Source organism: Camelus dromedarius, chromosome 31 (genome assembly GCF_036321535.1).
Source record: "Camelus dromedarius isolate mCamDro1 chromosome 31, mCamDro1.pat, whole genome shotgun sequence".
NCBI lineage: Eukaryota > Metazoa > Chordata > Mammalia > Artiodactyla > Camelidae > Camelus > Camelus dromedarius.
In genome coordinates, this window is record NC_087466.1 from 14,337,660 (window position 1) to 14,357,777 (window position 20,118).

The 20,118-nt window shown below is 33.5% G+C and overlaps 1 protein-coding gene across 3 annotated transcripts in view; it reads right to left on the reverse strand.

Annotated features, from left to right (window-relative positions):
* The window catches only part of TAOK3 (TAO kinase 3), a 144,424-nt gene that overhangs the window by 51,603 nt on the left and 72,703 nt on the right, over nucleotides 1–20,118 (reverse strand). For all 3 annotated transcript variants that reach the window (XM_031442819.2, XM_064481177.1, XM_031442820.2), the window contains exons 4-9: nucleotides 16,609–16,680; nucleotides 16,135–16,236; nucleotides 13,338–13,383; nucleotides 12,344–12,440; nucleotides 9,543–9,656; nucleotides 8,280–8,371 (exon numbers count right to left, since the gene is read on the reverse strand). In XM_031442819.2, the coding sequence (XP_031298679.1) occupies nucleotides 8,280–8,371; nucleotides 9,543–9,656; nucleotides 12,344–12,440; nucleotides 13,338–13,383; nucleotides 16,135–16,236; nucleotides 16,609–16,680 (523 nt within the window). The remainder of the gene's footprint in view (nucleotides 1–8,279; nucleotides 8,372–9,542; nucleotides 9,657–12,343; nucleotides 12,441–13,337; nucleotides 13,384–16,134; nucleotides 16,237–16,608; nucleotides 16,681–20,118) is intronic.

The window sequence follows — 20,118 nt, forward strand, 5'->3', positions numbered from 1 at the left end:
ACATCAGGCAGGGAGAGAAATAAGGAACTATGAGCAAAGTCTCACCACTAAATCAGGAGCTCATTATAATCATCATGCTACATAATCCACTTATTTTAATCTCTAAGGTCGCCCAGGATAGCCATTCAGAAGAAGCTGCTGGTCATCTTAAAGTACACTGGCAAAGCTCCTCCTAACAAACCCACTTCGAGAGAGTGAAAATTTTTTTTCTCATTCTTCATATATAATCTTCAACAGGTTGGTCTTTGTTTTCTCACCATAGGTATGAACATCTTTGTGTGCATGTGTTTTATGTAAAAAAATATGTATTCATTGGAAAAAAATACAGAAAGCACAGAGGAGTAGAATGAAAAAAAGGAGATTATTATGGAATGGAACATCTTAAACATCACTGACATAGTATGGGAGATGAAGTAATTCAGTTCAATAAATACTTTTTGAAGGCTCATCCAGGCCAAAGAACTGGTAGGAGTCGGGGTGGAAGGGGAAAGGGAGGAAGGAAACGGAGGATAAATGTAAGCAAGGCTTGGTCTAGCCCCTTCTAAGGAGGAAACTCAGCAAATCAGATATTTCTTAGTAGAAGATATACTCCATCCCAACCCACACGATCTCGTCTTTGGACTTTCGATCACTCTCTTTTAGTACACTGCTCACTTGGCATGTTCTCTCCTATTGCATTTACATAAAAAATACAGATCTTTTCTCTCAAAAGAAATCATAAGCTCTAAGAGTAAGATCTTATAACCCTAATACGCCTATTTTTAAAAATTTATTCCCGGAGCAGATGTAATAAGATGCTATTCACATATTAGATGCTCCATGTGTTCAGCAAAGGAAAGAAACAAGGTTCTAGTTCTGAGTACAATTAATTTTATGCTATTTATTAGTTATTATGCCATAGAAGCTAAATCACTCTCTCACCGTACTGTGCTTATCCGAATGGATTATTTACATAGTCCCATTCCGTAATTCATAATCTGATCTCAGGTTTCATCAGAGCACCTTGGTTTTTAAGTAAAGATTCTTCTATTAACCACTTTCAAAATGGTAAACTGGGCTTATTCTATGCAATTCTGAGAAACAGAACAAGAACTCAGGGCAGAAGTAACAGGTAAGACACTTTCACTCATAAAAAGAAGAACTCATGAAAAGCCAGGGTGGTAAAGCAAAACAAAACGAAAACCCCCCAAAACCCAGAATGAATAATGCTGAGAGTAGTGAACTTTAAGTCACTGGCAGAGTTCCGGCAGAAGGCAACTATACTTATTCATCGGTGATACTTTGGAGGGGCCTCTCGCAGTCTTGACTAAATGATCTCTGAAACCTCTGAAATATGACAGTCCATGATTCCGCAAATTTTTTTTTATTACCTTCTCCAAAGGATACTTTACACTCACCAAATAGATACCAGTACTATAGGGACATAACAAGTGGAAACTTGAAAGTTGCAGTGTGAACAAAGAGATTTTATACCTGTTTCAAATGTAGAAGACAAAAAAATGGCTTGAGTTTTTTTTATTTTATTTTATTTTATTTTATTTTATTTTATTTTATTTTATTTTATTTTATTTTATTTTATCAGGAGATAGATTCTAGAAAGTTTCTAGAGCTTTTGGCCTTCTGATAACTTCAAGTATTTGAAGCCACATGAAACTAGGAACTCATTGTGGAACCATCAATGGCTTCCCATGATTTTTAGGACAAAGTCCAGAGCCTTAAACATTGTCTATTGGCCTTTATTAACACGACCCTGGCTACCTCTGGCCCTTTGTTCTCACAAGCATCTTTTGCTTCTCTTCTCACGTCATCTTTTGCTTCACTGAAAAAACCCAGCTCAAAGCCTCTCACAAATGGTGCTTTCTCTGTCTGGATTCCCCTCTTACTTTTGCTCCCTCAACATGACCTGATTAATTCTTCCCAATCCTGCAGGTTCCACCTTAAATATAATTGCACTTGGGCATTAACTTAATAAATATTTATTCAAGGCTTCTTACATGCTTACAATCACTTCCTAAGGGAAGCCTTCTCTGACCTCTCAAGACTAGGTCTCCCATTAGATCTGTCACTGCAAATTACAGTCCAAACTTCCCACCACCTATCACAACCCTAACTAATTATTTATGTAGTTCTTTGCTAAACTTCATGAGGGCAGGGACAATGTCTACCATGTTCACCTTCGCATTCCCACTGCTGGGCATGGCACCTGGTTATATATATTTTGGTGACCCCAAAATATCTATCAAGTGAATAAGTGAAGATAAGGCAAATTAAGGCAAAGAAGAAACTGTCAACAAATAAAGAATCTTTTTGCAGCAAGAAGTCAAAAAAATGAATGAGAAATGACTAAGTCTTAGGGCTTACATTATATACTGTGTAATGGCCTCATTCACTGTCACAAGGATAGGAACCCTCTCACTCACTGGCAAAAGGTATACAATTCAAACTGCTCAGAGCAACACAGAATTACATGGGAGAAAGGGCAGAGAAGGGGAACTAAAGAAAGAAGAAATCTTTCTAAAGAAAAGCTAAATATTTTGAAATCTTAGACATTAACTGTTTTCTTCCTAATTCAAAAGAAGTTAACTTTTACTATTTTGTTCTTCAGCCATCTCTCTTTCGTCACGATTCTAATACTTATTCTTTTGAGCCATTCTTTGGACTATAATTTTCATGTGAAACATTTAGAAAGAGAAGGATGAAGAAACAACAATAATAAAACCCAATTCAGTAGTGATAATAAAGGCAGGAGCTCAGACTTGGAGCAGGAATGGTGAAGCCTGTGAGTGTGAACACGACAGGAAGACAGCTGGCCACACAAGGGGTGAGATGGCTCCTGGAGAAAATCACAGGACTGAAGGTATTCCAAACACAGTACACAGCTCTACGGTCTGAGATGCATTCGTTAAGTGTCAGTTTCAGATCGCCTCACCTATGTTCAAGTCCTTTGCTACAGGTATTACATCAATCTTCTGAACCATGGTGACAGGGATCAGTGCTGAGCCAACCAACATACTACAGAACAAGGGCTGGGAAAGTATGGCCTCCGGGCCAAATTCAGCTAGCAGCCTGTAAAGTTTTATTGGAACACAGCCACGTCCAGTTACTAATGTACTGTCTGTGGTTGCTTTCATGCTACAACAGCAGGGCTCAGTAGTGATGACAGAGACTGTATGACCTGAAAGGATTAAAGCACCTACTAACTGGTCCTTAACTGAAAGTCTGTCGGCCCTTACTATAGAATATAATATCCTGCATAGACGCTTCTGTATAAAGAGCAGAACTGAAAGTGCTTCTGAAGCTCCCTTGTGATATGTAACCCACACTTTCTCAAAAGGAAAAAGGTGAAAGCTTAAAAAAGCGGAATTCACAATTTTAAAAGAAAAAATAATGACTTCTACTTAATTTAAAGATAATGACCAAGTTTTTGTGAATGCTCCACGTATGTTTTCTGAGATCAAGGTTCGGGAAGGAGAGTTCAGTGAAGCCTTGGGACATGGCTCTGTTGGCAAATCTCATGCTAAATTGGAACACCTACACTGAGCTTTATTTTAGTGAGGAAGGTCAGAGAGCACCCCTGTCTTTAGATAAATTCTTCATGAAAAGGCAGCTGATTTCTTATGAACAAATGTGGTTGACAACTTTAATAATCAATGATAATAATAATCATTGCTACCATTTACTGAGCTCCTATTACACGTGAGGCACTCACTTTACGCATGTTATTCATAATTCTCAAGTAGCTTGGCAAGATAAGCATTATCATTCCAATTTCTCAACTGAAGAAACGGGGGTAAGCTAGCCTAAAAAATGAAACCAAGTCACAAAATGGCTACAAAAATTTCAGCCCAGTCCTGTAAGACTCTAAGGCCTGTGTTCTTTTCACTAGGTCTCAGAGCCTCTTCGATAACTCTGTGCATTTTATTATCTGTAATATTGATATTTCAAGATGAGAAAGAAAAACAGAAAGAAGCAGCCTTACAAGACTAAATATACCCTTGTCCCCTCAACAGACTTCAGAACATTCATTTATTAACACAAACAATGAGTGACAATAATAAATATGGAAGAAGAAAATTCTAAGCAGGGAAATGACATAACATTTATGCTTTTTATCCTTTTTTAAAATTTCTGAACACAGTCAATTCCCTGTCAGTGCTGATGAACCATTTGCCAGCTTCTACCATAATCTTTGCTGGTCTGTAGTTTAAACAGAAGAGCATCAGATTAACTTATCTTGAAATAGTCTTGAATAATAAAATATCTTGTGACTAGACAATTTCAATGTATAAGAATTTCCCAAGGATGCATGCATTTAACTAATTCTTTCAGTGGAAGATCAATTTACCAAAAGGTAATTTGTAAAGCAGGTTTCAGCACTTAGAGACCTTAGAGTTTGATCCAGGAAAAAGGGACAGGGACAATTACATTATCACCTTCCTGCTTTGTGATGTTACCTCAGTGATTCAATTTCAGACTACAGGGCATTTTAAAAATATACACTGTTACAGAAGAGATATCATAAGGAAAGGGGACAATGTACTGTTCAGGTACTATCCACAACTTCACTGTAATTTCAACATTAAAAGTACCATTTAAAGTATACTGTAAAATACCTAGAATTTCAAACATACAGAAAACTTAGAAAAATCATTGCTTAGGGTTATATATGCAGCAGTTTAACCACATTTCATGTAAAAAAAAAAATAGCCTCCTTTTATGTGTCCATTAAGATTAATGCCAAGGAGACAGAGATTTATGGTAAAGCAGACAAAAAGTACTGTATGGCTTATTATATTATCAATATAATACAATTTGAATAATTGCTGAAAATTTAAATGTCCTTGGTAACAATTTTATTTGATGAATGTTAACTGAGCATGTACTATCATCTTTTTCTGAATCTAAGATGTCACTGACAATAAGATGCATTGCAATTTAAGAAGCACCACTATTTTATGTAGAACTTAGAACAAAATGCTGCCAAATATAATTATAAAATGCTATTGCCTGTAAAATACCACCCAGTTTTAAAGAGATGTTAAAATGTAAATTAAAAATTTGGATGAAATATGAGATATACTAGGATTGTGCTGATTATGGCTAACATTTACTGAACATCTACTACACACCAGATATAATAATAAACACTTCAAGTCCATATTTGCATTTAAGCCAGATAATTCCCATAAGGTAGAGGATCTTACTATGCAAATTTTATAGTTAAAATAATGTGACTAAAGTCATGCAACTAAGAAATGGCAGAGCTGGAATTAGAATTCAAGTTTATCTGACTACTGAGTCTGTGCTCTTAGAAGGCATAATTTGATACTATCATCTATCAATTTGAAGGAATAGTGGTTGTGGAAGATAAGACAATTTGGGAGAAGGCTACTTTGTTCTTTGATTCAGTAAATCATTTTATAAAAGGTAATCAAAGTTGGGCTGATAGAGAGAGCAATGTTTTATACATATTTAAATTCATTTTTATAACAAGGTAAAATCAGAAATTAAGCACACACGAGGACTGTCTCAAGAGAAGAAGCACTAAGGTATCTCCTGGGATCTGCACCTACTTTGCTCACGTCAAGCACTGTTTGAAACTCCAGTCATTACGACATCTGAATAGTACAAAAACTGATGTGATGATGATCTTGAATCATCATAAGAGGGTATGTGTCGTTTGCTTTATTTAAGAAAGTTGGAAAGGGCAGAATCCATGTTACATTTTAGAAAGATTTAAGAAAAAACTTGTTAAAACAATGGCTGGGCACTAATTAACTGTAAGGTTCAACTCCGTGGGGACATCCCTTTAAGGTGTTGTAACTGAGCTGCTGCTATAGTTTCATTTTAGAATATAATTTTGGTTCATTTTAGAATATAAATGACAAAAATAGGAATAATCCTACATATGAATGCAATCAGCTGTTTCGAGTGTTGATACATGCCAAGCACTATGTTAAACACTTTACATATGTTATCTCATTGAAGTCTGACAATACCTATGATGTATGTATTGTTATTTTCAATTAGGTGAGAAAACTGAGGCTTAGGGAAGCTTAGAAAATTGTCCAAGGTCTCATAGTCAGAATCAACACGTTACACAACCCCAGAACGGGTCATTCACATCCTAGACTACAAGAATGCCAGCCTGTAGTGCAGCCATACATGATGGTCCTGGCAGCTAAGTATTAGTAAAGCCAAGATTCAAATCCAGGATGCCTAACTGCTAACTCTACGTTACACAGAGAACAGATTTTGATTTTGTTTTTTCCACCAAAGTAATGTACATTGCACAAAATTTCTCTAAGGTATATACTTAGAAGTGAAATGTCTCACTGACATTCCTCCCTCTCATCCTTACTAGATGTTGCCAACTTGCCCTCCAAAGAGGTTATATCAATCTACGTTCCTATCGATAGTGTATAAGAGTTCCTATTTCTTTAGCAGCCTCCTCAAATTTATTAACTTCAATAAAAATTTAAAAAAAGTACCAATCTGATAAGTGTGAAATGGTTTTAACTTGCATTTCCCTGATTACTAATGAGGCAGAGTATCTTCTGATGTTTGTTGTCCACTTAGGTTTTCTTTTCAATGTTTACTGCTTGATCATATTCATTGCCCATTTTTTTCAACTGGCTATCTGTCTTTTTCTTTTTGATAAAGAAACTTGGTAAAGAAATCGTAAGAGTTCTTTATAAATTCTGGGCCATTACTCTGTTGATAAGATATGTTTCGATTACTTTCTATTAGTCTGTGCTTGTCTTTATTCGTATGTGTGCTAATTTTTTGTGGGGGGAGGTAATTAGGTTTACTTATTTATTTATTTAGAGGAGGTACTGAGGATTGAACCCAGGACCTTCTGGATGCTAAGCAAGCACTCTACCACTTGAGCTATATCCTCTCCCTGTCTATGCTTGTCTTTTAATTTTAGTGTTTTAAATAGCTTTATATTTTAAAGTAGTAAAAGTTATTGTATTTGTCTTTTTTTTTATATCGTTTAGAAAAATTCTTCCCTATACTCATAAAGGTATACTCCTAGAATAATAACAAGAATTATACTTACATAGTGCTTATTATATGCCAGGCCATGTTTTAAGTACTTTATATATATTAATTCATTAATCTTCATTATAATAGCCCCTACTTCATAGGACTGTTATCTCTATATTATAGGTAAAGAAACTGGGGCATAAGGGAGCTTTTCCTAGAAGTTTTATTTTTCACTGCTGGGTATTTGACCAAAATCTGGAATTTATTTTTGTATATAGCATAAGCTACAAATCTAATTTTGGTTTTTATCATATAATTACCAAATTGTCCCATTATTAATCAAATAGGCTATGTTTTCCCCACTGATCTGTAATGCCTTTTCTGTGTTAGGCCGAAATCTGACTTATACATGAGTCTGTTTCTATTGGATATTAATCTAGTCTGTTCTATTGGATATTAATCTTTCCCTACACCAATATCACACTGATTTAATAATTATGGTAGGGAGTCTAGTATAGTGATTCTTCTGTCCAAAAACTGCCTTGATTAATTAATTTTGGCCCTAGCTTTGAATCAAATTGGTAGCTTGAAATTGGCTATGATCGGAATCTTTACACCAAGGAAATCAGCAAATGCTACAAATTAGGGCTTTTTGAGCTTCCTTCTACCTTGCCCCAGGATAGTCATTGGTTAAATTTACCAGCATACCACTGCATAAAGGTAACTTTAAGGTATGTTAAAGTTCAAAATATACAACTAGACAACTGAGATTCTATGGTACATGAGATAATTTGAGATAACAGCAACAATATGTGGGGTACAACTTTAAAGCTGGGAGTATACCCTAATACGAAATTTTCTCTGGGTTGCTCTCTATTATATGGGTCAGTTTTCAGTCAGATCTTCGATACACCTGCTATTACTTTTTCATATTTCCCTTATATAAGCTGGAATATAAATTAAGTAATGAATATTAATGTGAAGAAAGGACATATATTATGTCCTTATGGTATGGAGAATGGATACTTTTCAAATATTAATACCAATGTATATTCTTACATTTGTTAACTGTTGTATCTGCTCAAACTTTTTCTTAAATTAATAACATGAAAACATAGCAGAAAGAAAGCAATCTTCTGATGTTATACCAAAGCACAGAAAAGATTATAATAAATTCACATTGCCTAGAATACATACAGCAGTAACTCACTAAATAATAGCTGGATGAATGAATGAGTAATCATAATGAGTGATTCTCAAAAGTACAATGAAAGCAACTCTCTACTTACCCATTTCAATACAGGTGATTCCAAGCGACCAAATATCAACTTTCCCATCATACTGTCCTTCATCCATAGCTAAGATCACCTCTGGAGCCATCCTGCCAAACATAATGTGCAAAACTCAACTTGCAAATTAAAAACAAAATTCACCTAATAAAGTGAGTCAGTGAAATAGCTGTTTTTGAGCATATTTTAAAGATATGATAAAGATACTATTTCCTTGCACAAATAATTTGGAAAAACATTATTCAAAATATAAACAATATACTTGGTGATTTACATGAAACAATACATTATTTTCAATAGATCATGGTTCCACCAGTTACTAGTGTTTGATCTTGGCTAAGTTACTTAATCTTTTTGTATGTCAGTTTCTTTATCTGTAATGTAGAGAGAATTTTAGTAGCTACTTCAGAGAGATTTGTGAAGAATTAATATGTATGAAACACTGAAATAGACAACATGGAAAACACTTCATGCAACTACATAAAGCAACATAACCAGATATTTCAAAGATGTTACAAGTTCAAAAAACAAATATACAGGCTATAGTAATGGATATGACTTTGTCCATAATGGATTTTCATTAGGAGGGTAAGGGTCTCCTAAATTTAGTATGCTAGTTTAATATGCTTTGTTCTCTTATTAGTATGTGTAACTAATTGCTTAATAAGTACTATTTGATGATGGAAAAAAATTCAAATAGTAGTTGATTTTTTTTAGTAGGTAAGTAATTTTCCAGGGCCATAAATCATTCTCTAAGGTACAGTGGAATTCCAGTGTATCTCTGAAAGAAAGGATAGGCGTCTTGAATAGAATGGGGTGTATGACAGAATGACAAGCGAGGTAAAGTATCAGAGAACTCAACAAAAACAACAACCTAGATTTCTTTCATTGAAAGGTAAAATTCATGCTTGCTGGCTAGTTAGAGAAGGTTAAAGAAAAGAGTCTAGAGACTCTGCCTAAGGAGAAAAGTTCAAAAGAAACTTCAAATGAAATCTAAAACCTGAGCTTGGTCAGTGAGTTGATAATTCTACTCAGTTTACACACAGTGACATCAACCTTATTTGAACAATTTAAAGTCACTGGAAATTTTATACTAACTCAGAGTGTTTTTTTGCTAGTGAGTTTTCTCTCCTAGGAAATGAAATCTCATTTGAGGCACATAGTGAGACACTGTCAAAAAACCAAACCAAACCAGTGCTATAAGTCCATCTTGTTTGTATACGCATATTTTAAAACTTTGTCATGTTTTCTAATTCCACATACCAGTAAGGTGTGCCCACGAAGGAGTTGGCAGGAGAAGCCATTGAGGCAGATCCAAAATCAGCTAGTTTCACCTGACCTGGCTCTGTTAGTAGAATATTTCCTGCTTTAATATCCCTATAGGAAAAAATAAGAGGGTTAGAAAACTACTTTTCAATTTTGATTATGGAATAGGTCAGAGCATGCAATTAGTAAGACAAAAGTTTATTTAAAAAACAAAAACAAAAACACCTTGCTCAGGTAGCCAGGAGGGGATTTAGTAATTACTGCATGTTGTAAGGGGGCCCAGATTCCTCGGTGTACTTACTGATAGGTCATAGTAATTACTAAAAGGTAGAGGTTTCTTCAGAGGGAGGGAATACAATGAGAAAAAAGGCAGACATGGCAGACAAGGAAATCTATTCAGTTGCTACACTTAAAAGAGCATATTCTTAATCCAGTCACCAACAGTATTCCTTGTGCTGGGAAAACTGGTGCCACTTGTAACTGCCGTGTTTGTTTGTTTCTTTTCCAAATTACATGACATTTTTGGAGTCTAAGCAAACTTCAGTGACTCTGTGCATTGACTATCTACCAATAAACCTCAACTACACACATACCTTTTCTTTCTTGCCTGTGACCCTTTCTCTCTGCCTTTAATTGTAACTGCAACTCTAAGGCATTTGAGGGTACATGTTATAGAGAAGGTGTTATTTTTAAAATAACACTGTACAGTAAAAAGAAGACCCTGAAAGATCAAAACAAAGAAGGATTAGGGGTTAGGAAATTGCATTTTTATTGAATCATTACAAAAAAATCTCAAGTGGTTACTACAAAAGCCATTAGATATTTTATGCAGCAAAAAGTTTTAAAAATATGATTTAAAAAAATTCAATCTTTGGTATGAAAATTTGGAGTGAGAAGATGTAGATGTGCCCCTTATTTTCTTTTAAAAAGGCATGAGGTGTAATGAGTACTAGGAACTAAGAATTGTATGTTGATGGGCAGTGGAAAGATAAAGCAGAGGGAATGAGGAAAACTTATGTCCAGTTGAAAATGATAAGGTTCAAATGCTCCCAAAATAACATTTCCAAAAATCTTCCCATGAAAATTCAGTTTCTTTCCTCATGATGACATTAGGCATTGGCAGAGAGAACTAAAAAAAAGCATTATTTATTTCTCTTACAACAGAAAAAGATCTTTTCTCTATTATCTTCAATTAGAACACTGACTTGCCTTTTAAATCAAAATAATAAGAATCTGAAACATGGTATTGATTGATTGATTTTTTTACTTTTTTAAAATTTATTTTTAAAAATGTTTTATTGAAGTGTAGTTGATTTATAATGTTAGTTTCAGGTGTACAGCAAAGTGATTCAGTTATACATATACATACACACATATTTTCTTTTCAGATCCTTTTCCATTATATGTTATTATAAGAACCTGAATACAGTTCCCTGTGCTATACAGTAGGTCCTTGTGGTTTATGTTTTATAGATGGTAATGTGTGTGTTAATCCCAACCCCTTAATTTATCCCTCCCCACCATTTCCCCTTTTGGTAACCATAGTTTGTCTTCTATGTCCATCTGTCTGTTTTTGGTTTGTAGATAGAATTTGTATCATCTTTCTTAGATTCCACATATAAGTGATAACATGTGATTTTTATCTTTCTCTGTCTGACTTACTTCACTCAATGGTATTTATTTTTAAATAAAGAGTATTCCTTAAAAGTTGTCTTGTCTTTTCAACTCCTTTTGCACATTAAAGAAGATATATGTACATATTTTAAAGTTGTGAAATTGATAGACATTATAGTTAAATTAATTTTATCAATATTTATTAGATATGGTTAGGTTCATTCTTCATCCCTATGAAAAAGCGAAATTCATGACAGGAATTTTGGTCTGCCTGAATTAAGGAAGTTTCGTTTTGTAGTATGTGCTGGTAACTGGTGATGGCTATTCTAGGGTGATTAAAACTCTAGCAAAAGAAGAACCTATGATGTAATAGTTTCATTTCTTCCTAGTAAATGTAAAATTTTCCTCTTCTGTTTTTGAGCCATCTCACATCCTTTATGCCTACCTCATACTCCACTACTTGGCCAACATTCATTAAAGTAACAGTACCAAAAGTTCCTTAGTAAGAGAAGAAAAGAATGGTAACAGCATCTTTGTTTAGAAGTTAGTGGTGGGAAGAAGGTTGGAGAGAGGAGAGTGGGGTTGTGGTAAAGAAAATATAATTTAGAGGGAAGCCCTGGATTAGGAGTTAGAAAATTTGACTTTCAATCTTTTTTCTTCCCAGTCTTTATCATATAAATGCTAGGAAACTATGGTCAAATTATTTAAATCTTGCTGAGTCTCACTTTCTTCATTTGTGGGAATAAACACAATAACAGACTAAAGAAATGCAAAAAATTTTAAAAAATGATAAAACAGCATGTATTTACATAAGACTGACTTGTTATTTGCAATAGGAAATGGAGAAGAAACTCAGCTAGGAAATAAACATATGCAAGAAGGCTAATTTTTCCTTTTCTTCTTGACAAAGTATCAAAAGGTTGCTGGGCTCTTTCCCTGCAGTTGTGCCTGGAGAACAGTTACCCACAGAACAGAGGCGTAAGTCTTTGTGGATATATGGGAGAGGCCAAGAGACAGGAACTAAATTCTGGCAACGTTACTCCACATCCAGAAGTAGCAGCTATCTATTTGCTTCCCATATATCCTTAGGAACCCTAAAAATTCGAGCATGCACTAATTTTCAAGGTTCCTTGAACAGACAGTCCTGTAACCAAAATGAAAACAGAACTGGTCTCTAATCTTACCTATGAATCAACGCATGAGAATGCAGGTAGGCTAGCCCTTGCAAGGCACCATGAGTAATGGCAGCAATTTCCATTTCCTGAAGTGGTTTCTTATGAACTGAGAAAGGAAAAAAAAAGGCCAGGAGTAGATGATCAGTTTTATTCCTGTTTGTATTATCTTATACAGCTACACCAAACTGAATTATATACTTTCTTAAATGACAATTTGGGAACACATTCACCTAAATATACAGGATATATATTTTCAATAGAATAGCAAAAAAAATTAGATAATAAGAAACTCAAGTATAAAAACAAACCCCTTCAAAATAAAATAAAACAAAGCCTGATAGTCACTGTAGGGAATTGCTAATTTACTTGTCAGTTGCAAGTCAAAGCCACCCTGATTCCAATTGGCCAGACCCAAATTCACCAGTCCCTCTGACATTTTAAATGCCTAGAGTGTTTTAGACTGCATTATTCTCCTCTGCCACAAACCATCTATAAGTACCCCTTCTAACTACAGGTTTTCATTATTTGTGAAAGCAGCTAATAAGCAATTTCTATTCAGAGATCAAGGATAATATAAGAAAGTTTTTTTTTTTTTAAATGTAAGATTTTAACATAGCCTCTGGTTACAACAGTGTCTGCAGAGGAGAACTGGGTCAGTCAAGAGATTTGGAAGGGTTAAATATTAATATAATTTGATACCTTCTACCTCTATTTCATACATACACATGAAGTTGATGTTTCTGGCTACACATACCCAAACATTTCAGTAGTACCTGCCCTGGGTGGGCCATGGACTAAAACAGTGGGGATGGGGGTGGGGGTGGCTGCTAATCAGATACTTTCAGTGACACTGCAGAGATAAAGTCTCCATGGCTTATCTACACAAACGTTAAGTCTAAGTCATTAACCATTTAATTTGCCCACCATGTGCTTTAATATAGGAACAGGTAACATTCTGGTCAAGGCAGAACAGGAAAGAGGGGAATAGTGCTTTTACCCTTACCTTCTAACAAATCAGAGGCCGAGCCTAAGCAATATTCCATCACCAACTGAAAAAGATTGAAATAATAACCAGAATAATAAAGGTTAATAAAAAGCTGCTAAAATCAATCAACTACCAAGGAACTAAGACTACTAGTAGAATAAATTATCTAATCTACCTGAACCTGATTAAATTTTGGTCATCTGGCACTCATAATTGATTTTTATAATTTTTTCATCTGTTTTTGTTATTTCCTATTTGGAACTGGAATTGGTCTAAGACTAAACAGGGACTGAATGTGGAAATAATCACTATAAACGGTCAAGGTGAGTGTGCCAATTTATCTATTTACTAATTTCCACATCTTACTTCAAAAGGATTTAAGGTGGCTAGGTTGCACTATAAATTAAATTTTGTAACTTAGAAAGTGTTAACCAAGTATGTAAGTCAGTAAAATCTACACTGGGAAATATTAATTAAATAAACCAGTAAGTAGCAAATTCTTTACTTTCCCATTGTAAAAAATTCTAAACAAGAAAATATTGGTTAGAACTCAGTCTAAAGATGTAGTCTGGTATGTATTATTAAGTTAGCTTGAATTCCTGAGAGAGATGAGATATTTAAATTTATGCCCTAAAATATTTCTAGGATAATATTATTAAAATAATATTGTTACTTATTGGGTTTGCAATCTTGGGAGGCTTTTTAAAAGCAGAACTAAGAAAACTCTTTACTCTCATCTTACATTTTTTTAGGTGTCCCAGACTACTGATTTGTAGCAGAAATGGAGTGCTCAGTCTATACACACACACACATACACATACAAGCACACATACACACAAGCACACATACTCCTACACATGATTATCTTGTTAGTCTAAAAAATACAACATGCTTATTATGAAATATAATTTCCTATAATCATATAGACATATTCTTTCCTTTCATTAAAAACAGTTAATGTGAAAATATATCTAGGTATTATATGCCTTACTGGAATAATTTAGAAGAATATGAAATATAATATGTTATTAAAATTATATGTCATATAATATATATTATACATATAATAAAAAGTTATTCCATTTCTGGAATAATCTAAAACAATGTGAGAAACTTACAGGTTTAAAGTTTAGAAACTTTATTATAGTTTTCTGCTTGATATTAAAAGTAAGCAGATTCAGAAACATTACTTTCATTTCTTATTTTGAAAGAGTCCACCTAAGTGAATATTATAATGAATATCAGCCTTTTTTATTGTCAGCAGATTCTTTGTTTAATTGAAGTATAGTTGATTTACAATGTTTCAGGTTAACATGAGCCTTTTATGTGCACAATTTTTTTTTTAGCTTTCTTAAGGTATGATTGCAAACACATTTTTTCCTTAATTTCAATGGAAACATTACTCAACTATATCACTTTACTCTTCTAATTTCTTAAATTGTGTAAATTAATATGTATATATAACTTCCTTAAAGTGAGTATATGGAAAATGAACATAGAAGTTTAAAACCAAATGAAGTGAATATGTCTATAGTTGTTTCTATTTTTAAAATTACATGCTAACTCTGTATTTTTGTCACAAATATTTTTTTCCCAATTATTCCATAACATAAGGGCACCTGAGCTGTGTCTGGTCATTTGCTCCTGACATTAAAAAGCTCTAGTTTGCTCTGCCTTTAAATTATTAGGTCTGCCCTCTAACCTCGCCAACTTCCGCTTTATGGTCAAATTATTTGTGGCTGTTTGTACACATGTCTCCAGCAGCTTAGTTCCCAGGAGCTCCTTCTAATTTGCCTATCAAAATCCTTTGTAGACAGAAACCAGGTAACCAAGCTTATTAGCACTCTATGTAATCTAAGAGTAAATAGGCTTCAAATAAGAGCTCAGAGAATTTTCTGAAGATTTGAAACACATGAGATTTAGCACTTGATTTTGTAACATTTATTCTGCCTGCTCAAAATCCCTTTCTTGACTCCTTCAAGCCAGCAGAGATTGCCAGAGAACCTATTTCCACATAATGAGATACTCCTCTTATTAATTTCTTCTGCTCAGAACAGAAGCAATGGCTCTAGTTATCTTAAGAGTTGCTTGAGCAGAAATGTTTATGTTTAAATATACTGTTTGATAGTCTATCTGGGAACAAAAATTTCATTCCCTATTTTGGACATCATGCACCGGAAAGGACTTGTAAGTGGTAAGTATTCAATAAATAATAGTTATAGTGACTACTTTAAATTGGAATGTGCCATTTCATAGAGTACAAAGTACAGCATTTTCTTGTTCTAAACAGTGTCTAATATACTAGTCTAAAATCAAAAATAAAATCATGTAAAATAAAAATATACTAAGAAGATAAAGTGGAATAAAAGACCATTTCATTTTAATCATAATCTAGGCCTTGTTTAGCAAAATTTAGACAGTGATGGTAATTATCAAACACAATTCCAAATTTGGGAGGACTTGGAGTGGGGAAGAGAAATGACAAAGATAAAAATTCTAGGATGAGAATAAAAGGCCCTGTCTTTTACTTTTGCAAATAAATCATTATAAAAACAATGTTAACTTTTCACTATCTCTTTGTTGAGTGTTTATAGAATAAAATTTCCTATAGGCTAGATGTTATATTTAAACTTACAGAATGTATAACACATGGCACACTCTGAGGTAGTAACAAATGTTAAATACCGATAGCAGAAGTCAAATGGGACAGAAACGAGACTGGTAATTTTACAGACCAAAAAGATAGCAGAAAAAGAGAAAAAGAAAAAAATTAATAGGAAAAAAATTAAAACATAATAGAGGTCCTTTGACTTACCCAAGCAGTGTGCTCTTTCAAGTAACAACCTTTGTATTCAATGGTATTAGGATGCTTCAACTGTCGTAAAAATTTCACCTCCTTAAGAATATCTTGCCATTTCTATTGAAGTCAAAGAGAAAATATCATAATTTTTGAACTGAAAATAGTTATTTTATTTTCAGGTATATATATTAATATTCTTTTCATTACTTTAATGAACAAAGAAAATGTTTAATACATGAAGAAGCTATTTAAACTTATATTATTTCTTGTTTTAGTACATCACCAAATATAATAAATCCATTATACTTATCCATGTTCTAGTCCACAAAATAGTTGATTGAACTAGAATATTAGGAACATTTATTATATGCTCCACAAGAAGGGAAAAAAAGAACTGTGATAAAGAAATGTTTAAAGAACTTTGTTTCTACCATCAGTTTCACATTAACTCGCTTATGTCAGTTTAAGTACACAGTGTCTTTAACATACCTCATGTGCCTGCTTCCCACTATAGGACATCTTCTTAACTGCCACCACCTCATTGGTGTGAGCATTTGTCGCCTGTGTTACGAGAGTAGGGAAAAAAATTAAAAAGAATGAATTATGTTTCAGCCAGTTTAACTTAAATTTTTGACTAGAGACTTTTATAACAGTCTCACACTTCATTCTCAGAATTTAAAGATGCTGCAACTTTTGATGGGCGAGACAGACATTTCCACCCCACTTTAAGGTACAACTTCTCTTTATCCCTTTCCCTATATATGCAAAGTCTATAACATAAAAAAGGATTAGGGTTTAACAAAATATATCCAATCAAAACAAGTCAGATTTCCAAAATATCCATACTGGCTTCACTATGTGGAATGTCTATCAATGGAGAACCAGTTAAATAAATATGATACAGTTATATAATGAAATAAACAAAAGAATGAGGCAATCAATATGTATGTATACAGAAATAGTAAAAATATGACAAAAATAAGCTGTACATTCTGATCTTATTTTTGCAAAATCGTAATGAGTGTATGTGTAGAAAAAAATTATAAAAGAATTTATATCAGAGTACATATTATTTTACCTGATAGAACTTTCCGCGATGATGAAAATGTTCTGTATCTACAAAGTTTATGTTAGCATGTCAAATGTGGTTAGTGTGACTGAGGAAGGGGATTTTAAATTTTATTTAATTTAAATTAACTTAAAATTTAAATAGTGGCTCCTGTATTGAACAGCACAACAGAAGGTAAGATTAATTTTAAGTGGGACTGTCACTTTCGAAGGTACTTATATTTTATAAGAATGCATTAAATATATACATACACACATGTGTATGTGTGTGTATTCATCTATAAAGTTTGCCTTGTCTCATAATTATCTCTCTATGTGTCTTCCATATCCAAAATATAACAGTTCATTGAAAGCACACATGAAAACCATAAATACTTTAGGTAATAATCTTTTCCTCCAAATTTACTCAAAAAATTTAAAACTAGGTAATTTTCTAAAAATTTTCAAAAAAGTAAATATAAGACATTAATAGATTATCTAATCTTAGCTTTCTTTTAACAACAGGGCTCTGCATGAGTGTCATACCTGTGATGTAAGTAAGCTCCTTTGGTTCTATCATATTATTATTGTGAATCAATAAAGCTATAGCAGTGTTTCTGAGGTAAAAATCTGGAATTCACTCTCTGGTAAAATCAGGTCATCAATTTTAGAGAAAAACGCCTAATCAGTATTTAAATACAATTAAAGAAGCTCCTCAGATATAACAATGGGTTCTTTCTAATTAAAAAAAAATTTAATTCCAACAATAAACAATAATTTCGATGTGAAAATAATTCAACCCTGGAATTTTAATGAATGCTAAAATGCAGAGAAAATGAACACATACTAACAAAAATTTCTGTACAAGCACTAAGGTTAAAAGTGTCTATTATAAAAACAAGGTATTTACTAGCTACAGTTTTCCAATTAACAGTACTCCACAAAGGCATTTTTTAGATATTTTATTCATTTAGAAGGTATAGACTGACTTTTGTTAAAAACAAGAATCTCTCACATTTTGCTGACTTTTAAAATTTAACACTAAGACTGTGCTTACACGACAACAAATAAAAGTTGACATAACTTCAGTAATACAATAAAAGTTAGAGGAACTATATCTGAAAAGTGGATATTTTGGGTATGAATCTATGCACTGCGCAGCTTAAGGAGCCAGGGAAAGGTTCAGAAAATGCTCAGTGAGAAAATTTAACTTGGAATGTTAAAAAAACAAAACAAACAAACAAAAACCCTTAACCTTTATAGAAAGGGGAAAAAAAAAAAGGCCTACACAAATGGAATCAGTATTATCTAACTGCTTATTAAGGGTACTTATAATCAACATTTCTTTGGAACAAACGAATCACCCTAAAATAAAATTGTATTTCTTTTACATTTACAGAGTTATCATCACTTAGAACTTGCTAAGTGTACCTGCTTATAGAACCTATCTACTGGGCAGAGACTTGAAATCTGAAAAATATTTCTATTTACCTATAGATGTGAATTTTTTAATGCAATTTTATACTGGTTACAATTCAGAAATGAAACTAAAACTTGAAAAAAATCAATGGTTTAATATAGAGAAAGGAAACTATCAGTGGGGTTTCAGTTTTCCAATGCATCTTACTGTATTATAAATGATTACACCCTCTAAACATTTCAAGTTTTATCCTTGAAATGTACATTCGTACTTAATACTTCCAGTAGTCTCAATGGTCTCAACTAACTTTGAGCAAGATCACTGATTCAGAATGTATTTACTGAGAACTTAACTACATATGTGTTTCTGATATTTTCATAACCATTTTCAGCCACATTTAGATTACTGTCAACTCTTTGCTAGCTTATAAAGAAATATAAAAAGTAAACATAAGCTTTTCTTTTTGCCTTATTAAGCCTCACCTAAAACTAAAAGGTATTCATATCCAGAAGAACAAAACTAAATTATTTGCTTTAGGTGGATTACGGATGCTGTGCTGAATTCAACAAGGTATCACTAGCAACCTAGAAACTTGATAGTTGTGTTTAAGTGATTCAAAAGTAAACATGCTCAGCCCTTTATATTTTCCTTTAATACAGAATTTCTTACTATTTCATTAGTTACTGCTGCTAACTTCTGAGTTACCTATGTATAACCAAATACACAGAGGTATTTCATCAATAGTTTCCATATTCTTGGAATATATTTTCAGCTGATTGATTCTATAAGAGCTGTGCCAGGACACAACTCACTTTTAACATATTTCTTGGCATCACTCTGTGTAAAAGCTGTAAACTACAAAGAGTCTAACGGAATTATACTGTTGAGATATAAAAAATGTTGGTTGTCTGGTCTTTATAGCTTGCTAACATGACTCTGACTCATGAAATGTACTCAATAGCAGTACCAAATTCTCTTAAGTTCTTCAAAATTCAAATACTTCTTAGGTGTTCAAAATCTGTCAGGTATTGGGCTAAATGCTATGGATAGACTGGTGAGTAAATATGCCTAGTGCCTATCTCTCTTCTAGTAGCACAGGCAGCAACAAAAATAAAATCATAACTAATATAAAACTGCAACTGTGATATGTGTTATAAAGAAAGGTAGGTGTTACTCAGAGAATCAAAGAAGTAGGGATGTGATCAGGCAGGTCAGACAAGGCTTCGCTGAAGAAATGAGACTTCAGCTGAGAACTAAAGGATGGACAGGAGTTAAGAAGATGAAGATGAGAGGGGAAAACATTCCAGAGAGCAGTTTACACAAAGATCCTATGACGGATGACCAAAAGAAGACTATTACAGTATCGCTAAAGCAAAGAGAGTAAGAGGGACTACAGTTTACATAGAGAAGGACCACATCACGAAGGGCCTTGCAGGCTGGCTACAGGAAGGATTTTGATCTCAGCCTAAGAGCAGAGGAGGAGAGCTCCTGAAGACTTTACAGAGAAAAGGTGATGTGATCAGATTTACATG